A 19,989-nucleotide genomic window follows, 5' to 3' on the forward strand; every position below is an offset into this window, starting at 1 on the left:
CTTAATGTTCGGGACTCGGTTTTGTACTTAGGGACCCATTGTTGTAAGATGTGCGAGTCCCGAGGGATGCACAAGATCTGACTGCCATCACTATATCGCTCACCGGAGTAAATGTTTTTTTCAAGTATTTGAGAACTAGAGGATAATTGTTTGTTTCAGTCTTAGATCGTAATATATTTCACCAAAATTTATATTTCACGAGTTCACTAGATGAAAATATAGTACGATCTTTCATTTAACCAACACTACGTTTCCAGCAATTGACCCATGAACTTTTAAAGACAAACATTCTGGCCAAGTTTCATCAACAAGTTTAAACAAGGTTTTAGGAACATTTAAATGATCTACTTTTTGAACTTGTAAATTAAAATGCAAAAATCGTCTCGATTCTCATTTTTCAGGTCACTGAAAAGTAATTTGTGTTGTGCAATACTCAATAAAAAAACCCAAACATTTCAGAATTTTTATTTCACCAAATAATTTATCTAAATAAAATTCCATTTAAAAGACAAGAAAATATTTTCAAGAACATGCAAAAAGCGTGAATGTGTCTAGTACTCGTCACCACCCTCCTCCTCAGCCTCGCCCTCCACGGAGTCCACGCCCACTTCTTCGTAGTCCTTCTCCAGGGCCGCCAGATCCTCACGAGCTTCGGAAAACTCGCCCTCCTCCATACCTGCGCATTAGAAAATATCGGTGAAAATATGCAATTAGGTTTTTCATTAAATCATGAGAATAAAGTTGCCAGTTATAAGGAAAATCGGATAAAACAGACACAGAGAATAATTGTTTCAGTGTAAGATCGTTGTATATTTCGCCAGCGAGCATCAAAGCATTATATTTCACGAGTGACGAAGAAATTCATTTTTATTTCACTGATAAATCTATATTTATATAAATCACTGGAAAGCATTATACTTCTAATAAATTTGAAGTGTAAAGTAACAAAATTGACGTAACTTTGTTATTATTCGCAAATCAAAGTTTTCACCAATTTTAGTTACAACTAAGCATGCCGAAAACTTCGATATGCGAATATTAAGTAAGTCAATTTATAAATAGATGGTACGGAAACTGAGGAACATCATAACTGCGTTCTTAGGAGTTATGAGATACCAAGATGACCGAGTGACGTTTATGATACGTACCTTCACCGACATACCAGTGGACGAAAGCCCTCTTGGCGTACATCAGATCGAACTTGTGGTCGAGCCGGGCCCAGGCTTCAGCGATGGCGGTCGTGTTGCTCAACATGCAGACAGCGCGCTGCACCTTGGCGAGATCACCGCCGGGCACGACGCATGGTGGCTGGTAGTTGATGCCGACCTTGAAGCCAGTGGGACACCAGTCGACGAACTGGATGGTCCTCTTGGTCTTGATTGTGGCGATGGCGGCGTTCACGTCCTTGGGAACAACGTCACCTCTGTACAGCATACAGCAGGCCATGTACTTGCCGTGGCGCGGATCGCACTTCACCATCTGGTTGGCCGGCTCGAAGCAAGCGTTGGTGATCTCGGCTACGGAGAGCTGCTCGTGGTAGGCCTTCTCGGCGGAGATGACGGGAGCGTAGGTCACCAGAGGGAAATGGATACGCGGGTAGGGCACCAAGTTGGTCTGGAACTCGGTCAAGTCCACGTTCAGGGCACCTACAGAAAAATGAAATTCGTGAAATATCAGTGCTAGCAAAAAAGCAAAAGTTTTAGGAAAACGTGATTTCAGGGCACCTGCAGACAGATAATTCATGAAAAACGTAAATGTGGACTTTGTACTCAGTCAAATAAACAGTGAAAAACAATAGATTTTACAAATGGGTTTGCGCGGGTCGTATTCAATAAACACTTTAGATTGATCTTAAGTCATAGGAGATCTACGGAGCAAACTGTGTGTTTTCAATAGTCAATTAATCAATCAATCAAAGCAGCCGGATTTCAATCTAAGATGTGTATTAAATACGGTCCGAAACAGGCAATATCTACCGTGAAATTAATGTGTATTTTCTAGCAGATTTTTCGTTTAATATATACCCATCATAAATCCACAGCAATGCATATCGCAAAATGCGGCAATCGATATTCAGACAATGAAATTGAAAACGAGGGTCTTTTAAGTGATTTAACCAGCTATGCTGGCGCCTAGTGCAATCGAGTACAACCATCCGGATCCAAATGCAGTACTAATAACCCTTTTATGGGCTATTTCAAAAAAAAAAATGGCTAGTTTGAGTATTTTCTAAATAAAATGAATAATATTCAAATAATCAACATTTCTTCTGTCCCATATCTTGTATTTCTGTGTCATCTAAAAGTCTGGGAAGTTTGACTAAATTAGCTTCAGCGGAAAAAAGGTTATGCACAAAAAACATGCCAAAATTGTCAGGAGTGTAACAAAAAAACGTGACACTTTACAAAATACACTCAATTTAAAGCATTACTGTAAACAACATTGGCGTATGACAAGGTAATAACTATATTTACCAAAAAAACACATATGTTGACCTCAAGGTGATATAAAAATTTAAGCAATATTCTAATATGTATGCACGAAATATTACTGATACTGATAATGTGTGTTTGAATTTTTTCCACATTTTTTTCCTTAAAAAAGCTCTTTTTAAAGTATAGCTCGGATGAATTATCATATAACTTACAATTTTTTTATTTAAAGTTCAGGATAATATATCATTATTACATGGGTACACTATTTTTTGTGTGTTATTACTCTTGCTGTTGTTTAGTTTTCTTAGAAAGAAGCTGACCTAAAAAAGTCAGGAGTGTAACATTTGATATAAAATGAAACACAGTGTGTTTGGGAACAGTTAAAAATGTACTAATAAGAGTGTTTCCTGGAAGTGTATGTCATGGAGTGATAATAAGAAATGATCATAAGTGAAGATAGTGACTGGTTACTGAGCATGTAGATGATACGTGCCTGTCAGGAGTGTAACATTTTTTTGCAAATTTTTGGCATATTATTATATCATCATTTTTAGAAGTATTGCAGTATATTTGTACATATGTTAAGATTTCAAATGAGAAGTGAAGGATACATTTTGTCAATATGATGTAGATAAGGTATGTTTAGACCATTAATGCCTATAAATGTTATCAAAAATGTTTGAATTTTAAGCAACTTAATTACTATGCAACTAATAGAAAAATCAGACAGTGACAGACAATCAACAAATGGTATTTTTTTGCTACAATGAGGCAAACTGATGACCCTGTTCTATAATTTAATTCATTTAAAACTATGTGACTTTAATTTTCAGCATGACTGTTGACATGTCCTTCAATGTTACACTCCTGACCAAATATTGGTTATGAGTGTGAATACTATTTTTTACAGATGAAATATCATAGGAAATAGGGACAAATTAATTGTAAGCCTTCCAGGTTTTAAAGGGGCACAAAGAAACAAGAAAAGTTTAAATACAAGGAAGAAAGTCACTAGAACTACATCAGAGGAAAGAATAATAAGAAATACAGAGAAAATCTTAAAAATGACAATGTTCAAAATTAGTTTTAAAAAATGAAAAAGAAATAAGAAAACACAGGAAACACGAGAAGCAAGCAAAACTCAGAAAAATAGCTGTCTTATGAAGAATCTTTTAGAAAACCCCAGAGCTTGGGCCAAAACAATAAAGCTTTTATTGATTAAGGCTCACAGACGATCAAAGTGGTTGACAAAGATGACCATGAAGTTGTGCAGGAAACCCTTGAAGTAAGCAAAGTAAGCCATCCAAAAGTATGAGAACAAAAATGTCGGAAGTAAGTTGGCATCTGCTAACAAGAAAAATAGTTAGGCCAGAAGAAAGTCATGTCTAAATAGATACATGAAGAGGAAAGATACTCAATTGAAAGTACACTGTCAAAACCATAGCATATAAAGCAGTTTGGGAAGATAAGTTGTACAGTTCTTCTCTTGAAAGCAATTCCAGAATAATGCCCAACAAAAAAGACACCTTGCATATAAATGGAAGTCATGTACCAGGTAACCTAAATGCCAATTAGTGAATTACTAAGTCCAAAACTGAAGTCTATAACAGCAGATAAATGAATCGAAAAAGGCAGCCCAGGCAAATTCACTGACCATAGAGAGCTGTCTGACATATCAGTATGATAATGTCCTTTTGACACTATACCTGGGACTGTAAGAATTGGGGTGCGGACTAATATTCATAATCTGTATGAGCCATTTCTTTCAATTTGTACCGGATCATTTTGTGGCTGATAATTTGACAGTTAATGCAGAAAGAAGTCTCTACAGTGACACAGAGGTGACATCACTTTATTGATATTGTGGCCACAACTTAGTAACTTGAGGGCACAACTTAGTAACTTCGTTGTGGCCATGACTGATTAAATCGTGGCCTCAACATAGTAATTAATAGTTGTTACTTAGTTGTGGTCACAAGTTACTAAATTGTTGCCACGGTTTAATAAGTTGGGGCCTCATATAAGGTACTAGGTTGTGGCCTCAAGTTACAAAGTTGGTGACACAAGTAACTAAGTTGTGGCCACAATATATATCAAGTGTCACGTTAGTGCCACTGTTTTAGTGCAAGTCTCTTTACGTAGCAAAGGTAAAATAAATATTCAACACTAGATGTGCAATAAATTTATATTATTACCGGGTATATTATTCATCATATATAAAAGGACAGATATTTTATGTACGTGTTGTAAAATAAGACTTTCTAATGAACATGTCTTAAAAGTGGATGATCGCTCAGATATTTAGATCAGATTTATGCAGTGAGCTACCTTCAATGGGATGTACACCTGATCAAATGCAGATGATATATCATGGCCATCCCAAGAATGATATACTAAGAAAACCATCACTGCCAACACTTATGTCTCAGTTTGGGGTTAAAATTGAAAGTTGATACATAGTAACTTGAACTTGAAATATTTTGTCAGGAGTCTAACAATTCGGAACAGTTGTATTCAGTTACTTACATTGAATACCATTAGTTCAATGAAATTAAAGTGTTACTGTTGTAGCACTTAACTGTTATTTCAATTGAGTTTTGCCATTTTTTTGCTAAATTTGTTTTATAATGTTTCACTGGCTATCAAATACTTTGTAATTGCATTTCCTTTGATTTATACTGAGAAATTTTAAGTGAACTCTATTTAATGGTTGTAATCTACATATGTCAGGAGTGTAACAATTTCTTAAAATATTGTTCCTGTTTTTATTTTTCTTCTGTGAAGTGAAATCATAATGCCTCCTATGATGTTTTTGTGAATGTTACTTGTTATTGGTTAAATTCTATAAACATGTATTTTTTTTAAATTTAATTGCACAATTTGAATAGAAAATAAAAAAAATGCATTTGAATATCACATTTCATTGGTAAAAAAAGTACAAAAAATCAATTTTTTCAGAAAATTGGAGCGACTGAGTAAGTTCAACATTCTATTAATGTATGCTGACATAAGAGCTACTAAAATAATAATTGGGAGACATGTTAACTCAGGTTATTTCAAGAAAAAAATGACATTAAAGGTGTTCATGTATTTGGTGTTTTTATTCCATGCTTAGTTTATTAAAAGTTTGAAAAAAATATTAATATGAGTTGTTTTCTCCATTCTAAACCTATTTTGTACACTACAAAGATTGTTCATCAAAACTAGGCATACAGCCTTGTATTTAATTATGATTTAAATTTAGACCATTTTTCAACTTTTCTAACCATTATTTTTGAAATAGCCCTTATATTACCTTTGAGCAGTCTATCTTGTTCGCCTGTGAAGATTCAACAATTTGCAATAGTAAAATACACAATTCTCGTAATATGCACAAGTCTTACCGTCAAAGCGCAGCGATGCGGTGATGGAGCTGACGATCTGGCCAATCAGCCTGTTCAGGTTGGTGTACGTTGGCCTCTCAATGTCCAGGTTTCTCCTGCAGATGTCATAGATGGCCTCGTTGTCAACCATAAAGGCGCAGTCCGAGTGCTCCAGCGTGGTGTGGGTGGTCAGGATCGAGTTGTACGGCTCAACAACGGCAGTGGACACCTAAAATACAAATTGGATCCGATGATCGGTTATACATTATTTAATACATGTACATCTAATCCGTCATCGTCGATGTTTTTTTTCCCAATTCCCCCCTGAAAAAGTATACCATAAAAATGCATTGAAGAGCATTGGCCAGCCTTTAAACATGAATATGTCGATATGTTATTATTTCCCAAAACGACGTTATTTTTCCTCTAAAAAATGAAAAAAAGCTTCTGTAACAGACAGCACAAATTGCTATATACATGTCGGGGTTCGCTCTGCAGACGGACCATCTTCCTACGATCTAGAGCCAGCTCAATAGCGAGGCAAAATAAGTGCCGCTTTATACAAATCAAACCCCAGTTACATTTCTACAAAATTAACTCAATTAATTCTTTCTGCTGAAAACGATCATCTACCATCATCGAATTTCAACAAAGGTCTGTACACTATTCAAAACAGACAAACAATATTTTTTAACCTGTGGGGCTGGGTAAATGGCGAACTCCAGCTTGGACTTCTTTCCATAGTCGACAGACAGGCGCTCCATGAGGAGGGAGGCGAAGCCAGAGCCAGTACCGCCACCGAAACTGTGGAAGATCAGGAAACCCTGAAGTCCGGTGCACTGGTCAGCCTGTATGGAAAGAAAACAATAGTGTAAGTTGAAAATAATCATTCTATTGTACGCTTTCCGGTAGTTTATAGAAAATTATACCTCAAATAAAATTGATAATTCACTTTTTCAAACTTCGAAAATATCAATTTTATATTTTTCAGTTTTTCCGGCGCCTGTCTGGGTTCTAAATCAAACGTCTGCGCACACAGGGATGGGACAATTTCAACGACGTCATTTCCGAAATGACGTTACGTGCGCACTAAGAAAGTGTAATTATAAAAAAATGAGTTTTTTGGCACAAAAAATAATAATTTCGAACGTAAATATTACACCTGCAGTGCGTTCAGTAAGGCGAGCGTTAACAAAACGCTAGCAAACCTTTTGTTTTGTATCCCTGTTGCAACGAAGCGCATACACTGCAAGCGGGGAACCAGACAGCAAACGTAACTGCTGCGATCTGATCTTTTGTCAGCAGTCTTATATATCTCTGGTTTCCAGACATTTACTGATTCTGACAAAAAAAGTTGTCAAAACGGTCAATCTGTGAAAGTGCAAGTTCAAAGATCATCTAGATTCATACCCACTCAAAAGCTTAAAAAAATATTTTACCAGCTTCCTGATCCTGTCGAGGACGAGGTCGACGATCTCCTTGCCGATGGTGTAGTGGCCGCGGGCGTAGTTGTTGGCGGCGTCCTCTTTGCCGGTGATCAGCTGCTCGGGGTGGAACAGCTGACGGTAGGTTCCGGTCCTCACCTCATCTATGAATAAATGAATAATGGAAAATATTGATATTGATTCAGGAAATATTGATTTTTTTGTACATTAATGAATTTTAAATATATTCACGAATCTCGAGTTTTTCTCAATTCTGTCTTTTTTGGCAGAGCAAAAATAAATGTCTAAGACGTTGGAGGTTCACGAACAAAGCATTTTTATACAATTTAAATCTTTCTTAACCCTTGGTCGGAAAAAAAATCTAAAATAGAAAGATTGAAAAAGTTTGACCATTACTTACCAACGACTGTCGGCTCAAGATCCACAAAAACTGCACGGGGAACGTGCTTTCCGGCGCCTGTCTCGCTGAAGAAAGTGTTGAACGAGTCGTCACCGCCGCCGATGGTCTTGTCGGAGGGCATCTGGCCGTCGGGCTGGATGCCATGCTCCAGGCAGTACAACTCCCAGCAAGCATTTCCGATCTGGACTCCGGCTTGTCCGACGTGGATAGAGATACATTCACGCTAAACAGTAAAACGAAAACATATGAATCAAATCGTCACAATTAAGATACAAAATAATTTTAATTCATCCACGCGTTGTAGTTCTCATTTTAAAAATCAGAGATTTTTTTTTTTTTTTAACCCAATCAAGTTTTTATTCGATTCGTTTACAACAGAAATATGATTAATTTTAATTATCAATGATCTCTTTGGTGATATTAATGGAATAAAAGAGAAATAAACTATAAATTTTACCATGTTTCTGTCTGTTTATGGTCGTGTACCGATATGATGATCAAACACAACTTCAAAATAATAACCGTTTTTTCCGGAACGCTGCAGCTTTTATACTCATGAATAAGTGGCGCGTGGTGACCTTGGATATCAACGAAAACGTCATCTAACATTTATTATTTTTATTTTATAAAATATTTATTCAAATTTTAAAACACGATTTACTTGATCTTGGTTAAAGAACTTCGGGCAAAAGTGTTATTTGAAATATCCCGCTTGTAAAATAAACTGTTCGTGATCGGTAATTTCCGTAAATTCCGGAGATATCCGGGAAAATGACGTCATCCCGACTGAAGCGACACCAAAATGTACACAGAAAATGAAAATAATATTTGACGTTTCATGAGTTTGGACTTATTCATTGAATGTAACAAGAGTATCCATTGCATATACGGTTTTGTTGATCAGATATAATGTATGTTATTTGTTCATTGCTTGCTGCTAACTTGTTGAATTATGCTATGAGTTTATTCGTCTGAACGATGCACAGAAAATTTAGTGGGTGGGGAAAATGAACACAAAACATCAAAATGAAGAATGAAGTGCAAGAACTGTCCTTTTCTACTCGGACTTAACCGCGCTTAATCACTTCAATACACAGCTATGCTCAACCATATTGAAGTTGTAAGATGTTCTTGTTTTGTAGTACCGTAGTCGAAATTATCTCCAGCCATGCACTGGTAAAATGGGCTTGGTCATTAAAAACTGATGTCAACCATTATTATAAGTATTCAGACTTGTTCATCTATAGTCAATTTAATTAATTTCGATTATTGGCAGCCAAAAATCATTCATCTGTGTAGATGAACTAGGAATTGCATAATATTATAGTGTGTGTGGGCAGTCGCCCAATTTACTAATTTGGTGAGAGCGCCGTGCTAGAGTTACGGCAGTCATGGGTTCAAGCCATGCTAGAGTTACAGCAGTGATGGGCTTGAGCCCAACACTGGATGCCCTTTTCCTCCCGGGATTGCATTAATGGTCCCAGCAGTAAATGGCATGATTGCCTCTGTCAACCTAAAAAGTTTAATGGGGGGAGTGTAAAGTGTTTATGGGCGAAAAAGCCGCCGCCTTGTTAGCACTTCACTCCTACCTCATTAAACCTTCAGGTTGATCCATGCACTCTTGCTTTTTTGACACAAGTAAAGTAAACCTCGGAGAAAAAGTGTGCGTAGTGTGGACTGCTGGAACACTAGCACGATGATCTTACCGAGTTAGCTAATGGGGCAGCAGGTTTTTATTCATTTTGCCTGTGAAAAGTGTGTGCGATTATAAATCGACCACTGATTTGCTCCTTTAGAGGAAAATTTGATTTCGTAATGAAGCAACAATGAACTATTAGTTTATTTTGTCATTTTTATAAATTTATACTTCAGATTCTCTCCAATATGTTGTAAACTCTGGCTTTACACTCGTGATGGAAGATGCTGTGTCAAGAAGTTCGCTGGATTCTTCATCAACAGGCGATGAATATGTTTTAGTGAATGCTGATCCAAAACTGAGAATTACAGGTAATCAAGACATTTAGGTAAAATATTTAGAGCTATTCCATTTAAACATATAACACACAGGGGGAATGCACTTAAAAATTGTGCCACCCCCTACAGAAGCAAATCAACCCTTTTGGGGTCATAATTAGTGAAAAAAGACACCCACATTATTCTATGAAAATAATTGTCTCCCCCCCACCCCCCATTGGTTACATGTTTTACTGGAATAGCCCTGGTCTTTATGTTGAAGTCATGATGGTATTATAACCACAATACCCTACAGTACCTGTGTGTACACTTGATGAAAAAGTAAGAACATATTCGATTAAGTCTAAATTATTTAGACAGGTGGAGCGAGCAAAGAAGTTGATACCTTATATGATTTATACATCTTGTATTGTTACTGTTATCAGCAGACGAGGGACAAAATAAGAAGGTCATGACTGTTAAGTTGTTAAACTATAAATACAATATTGGGCCTCTAGACATACGTATATGCTTAATATACTTTTTTTGGCGTATTTCAATTAAATGAAGTTTCAGGATGCAAAAACACCTTAAAATAGTATTATAAGGGACTTTGAACTTTTCTATAAATTGTGGTCAGGCTAATAAGGCCAACTTAAATTTCTATCCAATTTCTTTTTTAAATGGGCGGGGGGGGGGACATATTATTTTTTAATTTGAATATTATTTTTCTTAGATGCCTGTTTCATCAATGAATATGTGTTTATGCTCTTTTTTATTGCATGAGGGGCATGATATACATGTGTTTCATGAGGGGCATGATATACATGTGTTTCATGAGGGGCATGATATACATGTGTTTCATGAGGGGCATGATATACATGTGTTTCATGAGGGGCATAATATACATGTGTTTCTAGATGAGCCAAGAACAACATAGTAATAATTTTTCTGTCTTACAGAAGAATGTTTATATCCACACCAGCTGTTCCTGAACAGTTCTGGACCAATACAGAGCTGATTTCAATATTTTCATTTGAGTCAATGAAATTGAAGGGGCGGTAGAAAAAAAAGGGTGCGGGCAGGGATGAAAATAGAGCAATTAATTTAGTCCCGTTATACTATATCCATCTATCCATCTATGGTATCAGCCTTGCTTCTGTTTCATTCTCTGGTATGACGTTTATATTTGTTACATTCTTTAGGTGACATTAACGATTTAAACACGGAGATAAGTGAGCCGGACAGCGGTGGAGCGACGGGGCGGGGCGACAAGATGGAAAACTCGATGGAGCGTGAAATAGGTCATGTGATTCCAAGCAGCCAGTCAGTGGACATTCTTAACACAAATGGATCTGCAAACACTGGTAGATTTAAATTAAATATACTGTATTATTGTATTTATGTAGTTGATTTAAAGCTGCACTCTCACAAATTGACAGTTTTGACCTTTTTAATTTTTTTGTTGTCATAGAATTAGCTTATATTGGCATTGGTAGTGGCTTCAATTCAATTTACTATATAAGATGGCTCACCATAGAACAGAACTCAATCGTTTGGTAAACTGCCAAAATAATTTTGAAAGCGATAGGAATGCTTTTAGCCATAAAACATCAATTTTTAGATGTAAAAATGAAAACTGCGATCTGCTCTTAGGCAGCAGTCTTATATCACTGGTTTCCAGATATTTACTCAAAAATTAGCTCATTCCAAGAAAACAATTGTCAAAACAATCAATCTGTGAGAGTGCAGCTTTATTGCAAAACTATGTTATCACCGACTTTGATCAATATGGGCGGCTATCTGAAAAAGAAGCTTTAAAATAAAATGACATCTTGGGGGAAAAAGGTGTCACTTGATCAATTATTCAAGCTTCATATTCATAGATTTGAGACAAATGCAAACTAAAGTTCTAGACAGTAACCAGAAAGTGCATCACTTAAATTGGTATTTTTACAAAACTGTGTGTGGAATGGTAGGTATGATTTCAGTGTACCAACCTGCTATTTAGGCCTTGCTGGGGCACTGAATTCATACGTACCATTCCGCACAGTTTTGTAAAAATACCAATTTCACCTAGCTGCCCTTTGTCAGCACCCGGCTTCCTCTTTACTACACCCTGCTGTGCCCTTTTGTTTGACACAATCAATTTTAAGAAATGAGTATAAAAAATATATATATAGACTAGTTTTGACACTAAAGATGAGATAGCAGCTGAGTTATTCAGGGCTTTTCCATTTAAACATATAACCCCCGGGGGGAAGGCACTTTTAAATTATGCTACCCCCCATAGAAGCAAATTAACCCTTTCAGGGTCCAAATTAGCGAAAACAAAACCAACCCATGTACTATTAAAATAATTGCCCCCTCCCCCCAGGGAAAATATGTTTTACTGGAATAGCCCTCATAACAAACTATTAGTATTGAAAGAAATTACAACACATAGGCAATAACAATTGGCCCTTGTAAGTGTCCCATTAAGGCTCATTTAATGCGCATCATAAGTGCCCTTTCTGACCTAGCAACCAGCCCTTTTTAAATCCTTGCTGGAGCTCTGGAATCTATGTTAGTTAAATTCACTGTATTCCAGGATCGGACGATGTGACAGTCACAGCCAGTTCAGTATCACTCCCCACAACTCCAACAGGAGATTGCATTGTGTTCCACGGAGTTACCTACCTTGGTTGTGCTGTGGTTAATGCTCCGCGAAGTGAAGTGGAAATATACAGGTTTAAATTTGTTAAAGGGCTAAGTATCAAATGGTACCAAAATCGGCCCAAACAGTATTTCCTCAAAATAGAATAGACTAGAATTGTCAATACGAGCTAACATAAGGCCGATAAAACATCACTTTTCATAATTAAAATAATATTTTGTAGCTGTCTCAGAGTTGACTGGTTTTATGGTTCACTTTAAAAAAAGTGCATAGTGGTTTATAAGTTTATAATAATTGTGTATATTTAGCATATGAATGTCACATGATTAGTACATATACATGTACCGATGCCATTTTTGAATTAACTAGGATTCATTTGGTAGATAGATATTTCACATGAACCCAGGAAATTTTTGATTTGGAAAAATACGCAAAAACTGCGAAAGATACATATGTCGTAAGCGATTTGATACATCAATAATTAAGATTCAATGTGTTATATACACAATAATATCAGCATTATATAAGTTTGTGACGATTTTTTCTTGAATTTGTATCATCTGGCAGGGCTTACATTAAGAATTTGAAACTGGAAGTATGAACTTCCTGACATTCAATTTTGGAAGTTTTTCACTGAAATGTGGAAGTTTAAGTCTCCAGAATACAATATCTTTTTCAACTATTTTTCAACAAGTATATTAAAAATCAAATAATTTGCAACTTTTACTTGCCAAATTCACAGACTTATATTTTAATAATTTGTTCTACTTAAAAACAGTTAAATTGATTGAAATTGTGACCATAAAAGTAATATTGACAAAAGGTTTTGATATTTTGAACTTCCAAGCTTTCAACTTTGGAAGTTTTCTTCAAAATTATGGAAGTTTTTGTACTTCCAAAGGTTCAATTTTGGAAGTTTTAACCCATTTCTAGGGAGTAATATACTTCCAAACTTCCTTTAACGGAAGCCCTGATCTGGTGTCTTGTCCCTTTAAAGGTAGGTTTTGGAAACTTGTCAAGGCCCCAATTTCTTAAGCATAACAAACTTGAGTAGCTTTGCTCATTTAGCCAAATCTTTTACTTAATCTTGATTTTTCTATATAAAAACAGTTAATGGTGGTTATCATAAACTACAATTACCTTTTGAAGTGCAAAATCTCATAAAAATGTAAATATTACTCAACTGATCCGGACTTAAGATGTTTCGAGGAATTGCTGCCAGGGCATTTAGAAATTAAACATTGAGGATTTTGTTTTAAACGTTAAAAATGTGTCAAAACATACTGTTATTTGTACATAACTAAACATTATACTAAAAGCTGGATGTATACGTGCAATTTAATGTTTTTTGCGAGCTATTTAGGGAATACAAAGTGTGCTTAGAGTTGTCCAAGATGATCACAAACATGAATACGAAAAAAATGCTTAAGTTCTAAATCTAATAATATCGACATTTGTTAAAGTTAACAACAGTATTAACAGCATCATTGTTAACTTTAAATGGTGAACTATGTTGTTACATGCTCATTATTTTAGATTAAACACGTACAACTGAATAAGGTGCCTCGACCTTTGATAGAAATACTGCAAATTGGGAGTGTGTTCATTTTAGTTCCAGATGAGTTAAAATATGAAAATTAACATTGTTAGTGTTAGCATCGTTGTTAACTTTTACAATGATGCCGTTAGTATCTTTGTTACCTTTTACAATGATGCCGTTAGTATCGTTGTTACCTTTCACAATGATGCCGTTAGTATCGTTGTTACCTTTTACAATGATGCCGTTAGTATCGTTGTTACCTTTCACAATGATGCCGTTAGTATCGTTGTTACCTTTCGCAATGATGCCGTTAGTATCGTTGTTACCTTTCGCAATGATGCCATTAGTATCGTTGTTACCTTTCGCAATGATGCCATTAGTATCGTTGTTACCTTTCGCAATGATGCCATTAGTATCGTTGTTACCTTTCGCAATGATGCCGTTAGTATCGTTGTTACCTTTCACAATGATGCCGTTAGTATCGTTGTTACCTTTCACAGTGACGCCGTTAGTATCGTTGTTACCTTTCACAGTGACGCCGTTAGTATCGTTGTTACCTTTCACAGTGACGCCGTTAGTATCGTTGTTACCTTTCACAGTGACGCCGTTAGTATCGTTGTTACCTTTCACAGTGACGCCGTTAGTATCGTTGTTACCTTTCACAGTGACGCCGTTAGTATCGTTGTTACCTTTCACAGTGACGCCGTTAGTATCGTTGTTACCTTTCACAGTGACGCCGTTAGTATCGTTGTTACCTTTCACAGTGACGCCGTTAGTATCGTTGTTACCTTTCACAGTGACGCCGTTAGTATCGTTGTTACCTTTCACAGTGACGCCGTTAGTATCGTTGTTACCTTTCACAGTGACGCCGTTAGTATCGTTGTTACCTTTCACAGTGACGCCGTTAGTATCGTTGTTACCTTTCACAGTGACGCCGTTAGTATCGTTGTTACCTTTCACAGTGACGCCGTTAGTATCGTTGTTACCTTTCACAGTGACGCCGTTAGTATCGTTGTTACCTTTCACAGTGACGCCGTTAGTATCGTTGTTACCTTTCACAGTGACGCCGTTAGTATCGTTGTTACCTTTCACAGTGACGCCGTTAGTATCGTTGTTACCTTTCACAGTGACGCCGTTAGTATCGTTGTTACCTTTCACAGTGATGCCGTTAGTATCGTTGTTACCTTTCACAATGATGCCGTTAGTATCGTTGTTACCTTTCACAATGATGCCGTTAGTATCGTTGTTACCTTTCACAGTGACGCCGTTAGTATCGTTGTTACCTTTCACAGTGACGCCGTTAGTATCGTTGTTACCTTTCACAGTGACGCCGTTAGTATCGTTGTTACCTTTCACAGTGACGCCGTTAGTATCGTTGTTACCTTTCACAATGATGCCGTTAGTATCGTTGTTACCTTTCACAATGATGCCATTAGTATCGTTGTTACCTTTCACAATGATGCCGTTAGTATCGTTGTTACCTTTCACAATGATGCCATTAGTATCGTTGTTACCTTTCACAATGATGCCGTTAGTATCGTTGTTACCTTTTACAATGTCGTAAACAATCTACCCATTGTATAACTAATATTTGTGTTTGTCCTAACAGAAACATGGCCATATTGAACGAGCAATCACATGGAGCGATGCCAATAGTGTTGTCTGTTCCCGCTAACGCTGATGGGGTCGTTAGGTAGGTGGTTTGACCTGATTTTAGCAACAATTTGGTAGATATGTTCAAGTTGGATAGTTTTAAACAGCACTGTTATATTTATTTCATCTTAAAAGCACTAGTTATTATCTGTTGATCTTCTTTATTTTATTGGCAGTCGGCAATTCAAGTTGCTGTTCAGTTCAATTTAAGACCATACCAAGTCGTTTTCTATGTTTAGTGTTCGCGGACGTATAGGTTTTGGTGCAAACAACATAATTTATACTTTGAACTAGTATTCTTGGCATTTGATATCAGAAAATGATGCATTCTGTGTGAATCGCACACTTAAGTAAACTTTTTGCATTGGGAATCTATTTAACAATTGAGAATAGTTCAAAATGGACTAAGGAGGCTCTGGTGTCTATATTATACTGCCTCTCATTTAGTTTTCTTATTTTATTATTTGTGGGGGGGGGTGGGTGGTGTTTGTTTTTTCAGGATAGCTAGATAGGTTTTCGTACTAAGGGTTGACGCTAAAAACAAAAAAATTGGTATGGTCTGATTTTGAATGTGTTGATTGCAATGCAGTGAAAGTGAGGTCCTGTCATGTTATCATTGAAAATCCCTGAGAAATTCCTATTTAAAAAGATATTAATTCAGGTTGACTTTTGTTTAAAACATCAGATATTTCATTTCACCCTGAAGCAACAAGTTTGATAATTGAAATTCAAGAAAAGATGCATTTCAACACTATAACAAATTCTGGGTAAAGAATATGATTCGCAAATTTTGAACTTTTAGAGTCATTTTGGTACAGCCGTTATAGAAAGGGAAACCCTTATTGTTTCACTGGTGGCTTATGGTAGGGTTGTAATTTGGGCTGTAGGAACAGTGCTATTCACTGGTGCACGTTAAAGCACCAGGATTAACTGTTACCTTTGTCTGTGCACATTAAACCCTAATATGAGGAACAATTTTTTGGGACCACTCGCCGAATCGGCCTTGCCTGAGTGCAAGTATAATTAGTTTACACACCCACTGGACTATATCTAAACTGAATCTTTTAAAACATGTGTATTCTATAACAAATTAGATACTTACATACGTCTGTATGTTAGATTAGAATGAATGTGTGTTTGTATGTATGAATGTGTTAGCTTTGTTTATTTATGTACTTGTGTGATGTCATAACAGGCCACACTTAATAAATAAGCTGTTTGGTGTTTACAGACCCACTAACTAAAATACCTGCAACCCGATTTTTTTTTGTTTAGCCTATCGGGTTGTAATTTATTTTTATTTTTTTTATATTTCAATATGACATAATAAATTATTTGTTTTTTAAAAAGAAAGTAAAACAAAACAAAAAAATTATCTTCCAACCCAAGCTAAAATATGTGGGCACAAAAACGCAAAACAAAGTATTTCTTAATTATGGCCTTATGTTAATTTCAGTTTTACAAGATTTTTCTAAGAAATTACATGTATTATTATTTCCGATAATTATTATTATAAAACAAGAGCTGTCACAGGAACTTGACCAATGCCCCCAAAATGGGCCTTTTCAGACAGATTTACTATTAAGTATGATTTTTATCGATATTTTATTGAAATTTCAATATAGCTGGTGGTAACAGAATTGGGACACAAAGATTTGCAATTCAATCCAAATTTGGCTGCCTGAATGACCTCTAATTGTGACCTTGACCTTTTAGCTAATAGCACGAATGATCTGGTAATTGATAGTTGTTAAGAGTTACCAAGGATACCAGAATTAAATTAGTGCATGGTTAATATATTGATTAAAGGGACTTGCTTGCATATTTTATGTTGGGGCCATTTTCTTATAAAACTTCGTTGAAATTTAGTTTTTTTTTACTTTCTTTTATTTATAAACACCAACAAGAAACTTGCAAATACAGGTTTGAATAGATTTTTGTAAATCGAAACTTAATGATTCAATTTTTAAAAGTTTTCAAATATTTATTAATAAAATGGCATTATTTTTTTTACATATTTATGAAAAATATGAATTCAATAATCTTTTCGGAACTTTAATTATCATGTTTTATCATTGATTCTAATTTCTTCACATTTCACACAATAAAGTTGATATCTGACCCTTTAAAATGTTAAGACGAGTCCCTTTGACCTGTGAGTTCATTAGAAGTGTGTTTGTTTTGCAAAGAAAAATAATTGAAATATTGTTAAAGCCTTGGCGTTGTTGTTGTGATCAGATAAGCATTAGCTGTTAATGATATTTCACATGAACCCTTCAACACAATGTGTCAGTAATACATGTATTAAAGCTGCACTCTCACAGATTGATTGTTTTTAAAACTTTTTATATTTTGTCTTGAAATGAGCCAATTTTTGCGTAAATGTCTGGAAACCAGTGCTGACAAAAGAGCAGATCTCAATTTTCATATTTACATTTAAAAGTTGATGTGTTATGGCTAAAAGTGTTACTAAGGCTTTAAAAATTCATTTTTCGGCGGTTTTCCAAACAATTGAGATCTGTTCTATTGTGAGTTATCTTATATGACTGAATTGAAGGCACTTAAATGCCAAAATGAGCTGATTCTGAGCCAAAAAATAAATCAAAAAAGGTTAAAACTGTCAAATTTGTGAGAGTGCAGCTTTAATGAACACTGTAGCAAGACCCATAACTCTGGACTTAAACACCTTCAAGTTATATTCTTCAGTCGACTGAAAAAAGACAGACGAGCTTTGGCGTTCCCTCCGCAGCACTCTTGTTTCAATTTATGTCATGTATTTTATGTGGAAATCTTGTGTTTTATGCTTGCAGCCAGTCTGAAGGAGTTGTTAGGTCTGTATTTAATTAAGTTTGTTTTCACCCTGTTATGCAGGCGTTCTGTTGTTTCGCAAACCTGTTAATATTTTTCTAAGTACGAAACAAGCATTCCAACAACCCTGATCGATACATGCCACCTTGTGATCTTATAATTTTATCCTGAAGCACAAGATCTTGGTAAAGAAAATGATCAATTCAAATCTTTATTTGACAAAATGATCGCTTGGTTAAAAATTAATCAATACTAAAATCTGCTTGACAAAATGATCGCTTGGTTAAAATTTATTAATATAAATTTCTGCTTGACAAAATGATCACTTCGTTGAAAAAATTAATTAATACTGAAATCTGCTTGACAAAATGATCGCTTGGTTAAAATTTATTAATATAACTTTTTGTTAAACAAAATTATAGCTTGGTTAAAAATTAACTAATACAACTTTCTGATGGACAAAAAGATCACTTAAAATATGACCAGTACTGATAATCTCCCTGCTTGACAAAATGATTCTCTTTCACAAACTCATTTTTTCTATACCTCTTTTTATTTTCATTATATTCTGTTATGTCTTAAAAATATTAACAGTATTGTCAGTTGGAAGAAGTCAATTAATGTGTAATTCAATGTTGAAACCCCACATTGCACATTCACAATGCAAAAATATATGCATAACAGATTAAGGCTATTTCACTTAAAACATACAGTCCAACCAGCAATCACTTGCTTATGGACCCTATATTACCATGCTCCCCCCCCCGACCTTTGAAAAATGAGAAGCTTGTTTAAAAGAAACAAAAAACACAGAACCTTATGTTTTAGAATTTCTTGTCATTGCCTTCCTTATTTGGGATGTATGTATAAATGGAAAATTGCTTATTCAAAGAGCTTCAAAATTTGCATATATATTACATAACACAATGAGCTTAAGATTTATGAAATGAACTAGCCAAAATTACCTCTATGGAATTTCTATAATTTGCTTTTTATATTAAAATGGAATAGAGCTTAATTTTTTTTTGTATAAAGAGCTTTAACATTTACACATTGTATATATATGGCCTATGAGCTTAATATGTATCAAATTGAACGAACAGGAATCTCCCACTTATAAAAGAATTTCTTTATTTTGACTTCTTTGAGTAGGCTGTATGTTTAAAATGGTTAAATGGAATATGATAGAACTATTTATTTTGCCTCCCCTATATTTAAATGGAATAGAGCTTATGTAAAGAGCTTTAAAATTTACACATTCATGATTGTATATATGCCAATATTAGCATTAGATTTATCAAATTGAACAAACAAAAATCCCTCCCTTATAAGGTTATTTCTTTATTTTGACTTCCTTGGAATAACGCTTACGCAAAGAGCTTCAAAAGATTCACATTAAATAAGCCCAAGAGCCTAAGATTTGACAAATTGAATGTACGCATGCAAATGTAGTTAGATGTTTGTTTCGTTTTAGTTGTTGCATTGAACTTTGAGTTCTTGTTTTATGCTACTGTTTGCAAATAAATTTAGCAAAAAGTACTCTGTAATCAGTTGAACAAAGCACCATCAGAATTCTTATTTTGTACCTAAGAGAGATTGTCAATTTGCACCGCCTCGATGGCTAACTTGGGCAGTCATTTTTAACTCTTTAAAGAGTTTCTTTCGATAAAGTAGGGTTCTTGCGAGCTTTAAATTTCAAGGTTCAATTTATTTGGCTGGTAGAAGTGAAACTAATGC

The 19,989-nt window shown here is 35.4% G+C and overlaps 2 protein-coding genes across 4 annotated transcripts in view; one reads left to right on the forward strand and one right to left on the reverse strand.

The window, feature by feature from the left end:
• Window positions 1-449: 449 nt before the first annotated feature.
• Window positions 450-8,174, reverse strand: LOC128224544 (tubulin alpha chain, testis-specific). Its single transcript, XM_052934418.1, has 7 exons — window positions 8,100-8,174; window positions 7,643-7,865; window positions 7,237-7,385; window positions 6,493-6,645; window positions 5,819-6,026; window positions 1,149-1,646; window positions 450-676 (listed from the first exon to the last, which is right to left on the reverse strand). Exons 1-7 carry the CDS (start codon window positions 8,100-8,102, stop codon window positions 552-554), a joined length of 1,359 nt encoding a protein of 452 aa, XP_052790378.1. The 5' UTR covers window positions 8,103-8,174; the 3' UTR covers window positions 450-551.
• A 249-nt stretch (window positions 8,175-8,423) lies between these two features.
• LOC128223679 (rab GTPase-activating protein 1-like) overlaps window positions 8,424-19,989 on the forward strand; it is a 55,279-nt gene continuing 43,713 nt past the window's right edge. Inside the window, exons 1-6 of one of the 3 annotated variants that reach the window (XM_052932971.1) lie at window positions 8,424-8,553; window positions 9,515-9,649; window positions 10,801-10,962; window positions 12,186-12,324; window positions 15,401-15,484; window positions 18,255-18,275. In XM_052932971.1, the coding sequence (XP_052788931.1) occupies window positions 9,556-9,649; window positions 10,801-10,962; window positions 12,186-12,324; window positions 15,401-15,484; window positions 18,255-18,275 (500 nt within the window). In that variant the 5' untranslated portion in view covers window positions 8,424-8,553; window positions 9,515-9,555. The remainder of the gene's footprint in view (window positions 8,554-9,514; window positions 9,650-10,800; window positions 10,963-12,185; window positions 12,325-15,400; window positions 15,485-18,254; window positions 18,276-19,989) is intronic. The other 2 variants (XM_052932969.1, XM_052932970.1) reach the window with 2 other exon arrangements.

This window comes from Mya arenaria, chromosome 17 (genome assembly GCF_026914265.1).
Source record: "Mya arenaria isolate MELC-2E11 chromosome 17, ASM2691426v1".
Classification (NCBI taxonomy): Eukaryota; Metazoa; Mollusca; class Bivalvia; order Myida; family Myidae; genus Mya; species Mya arenaria.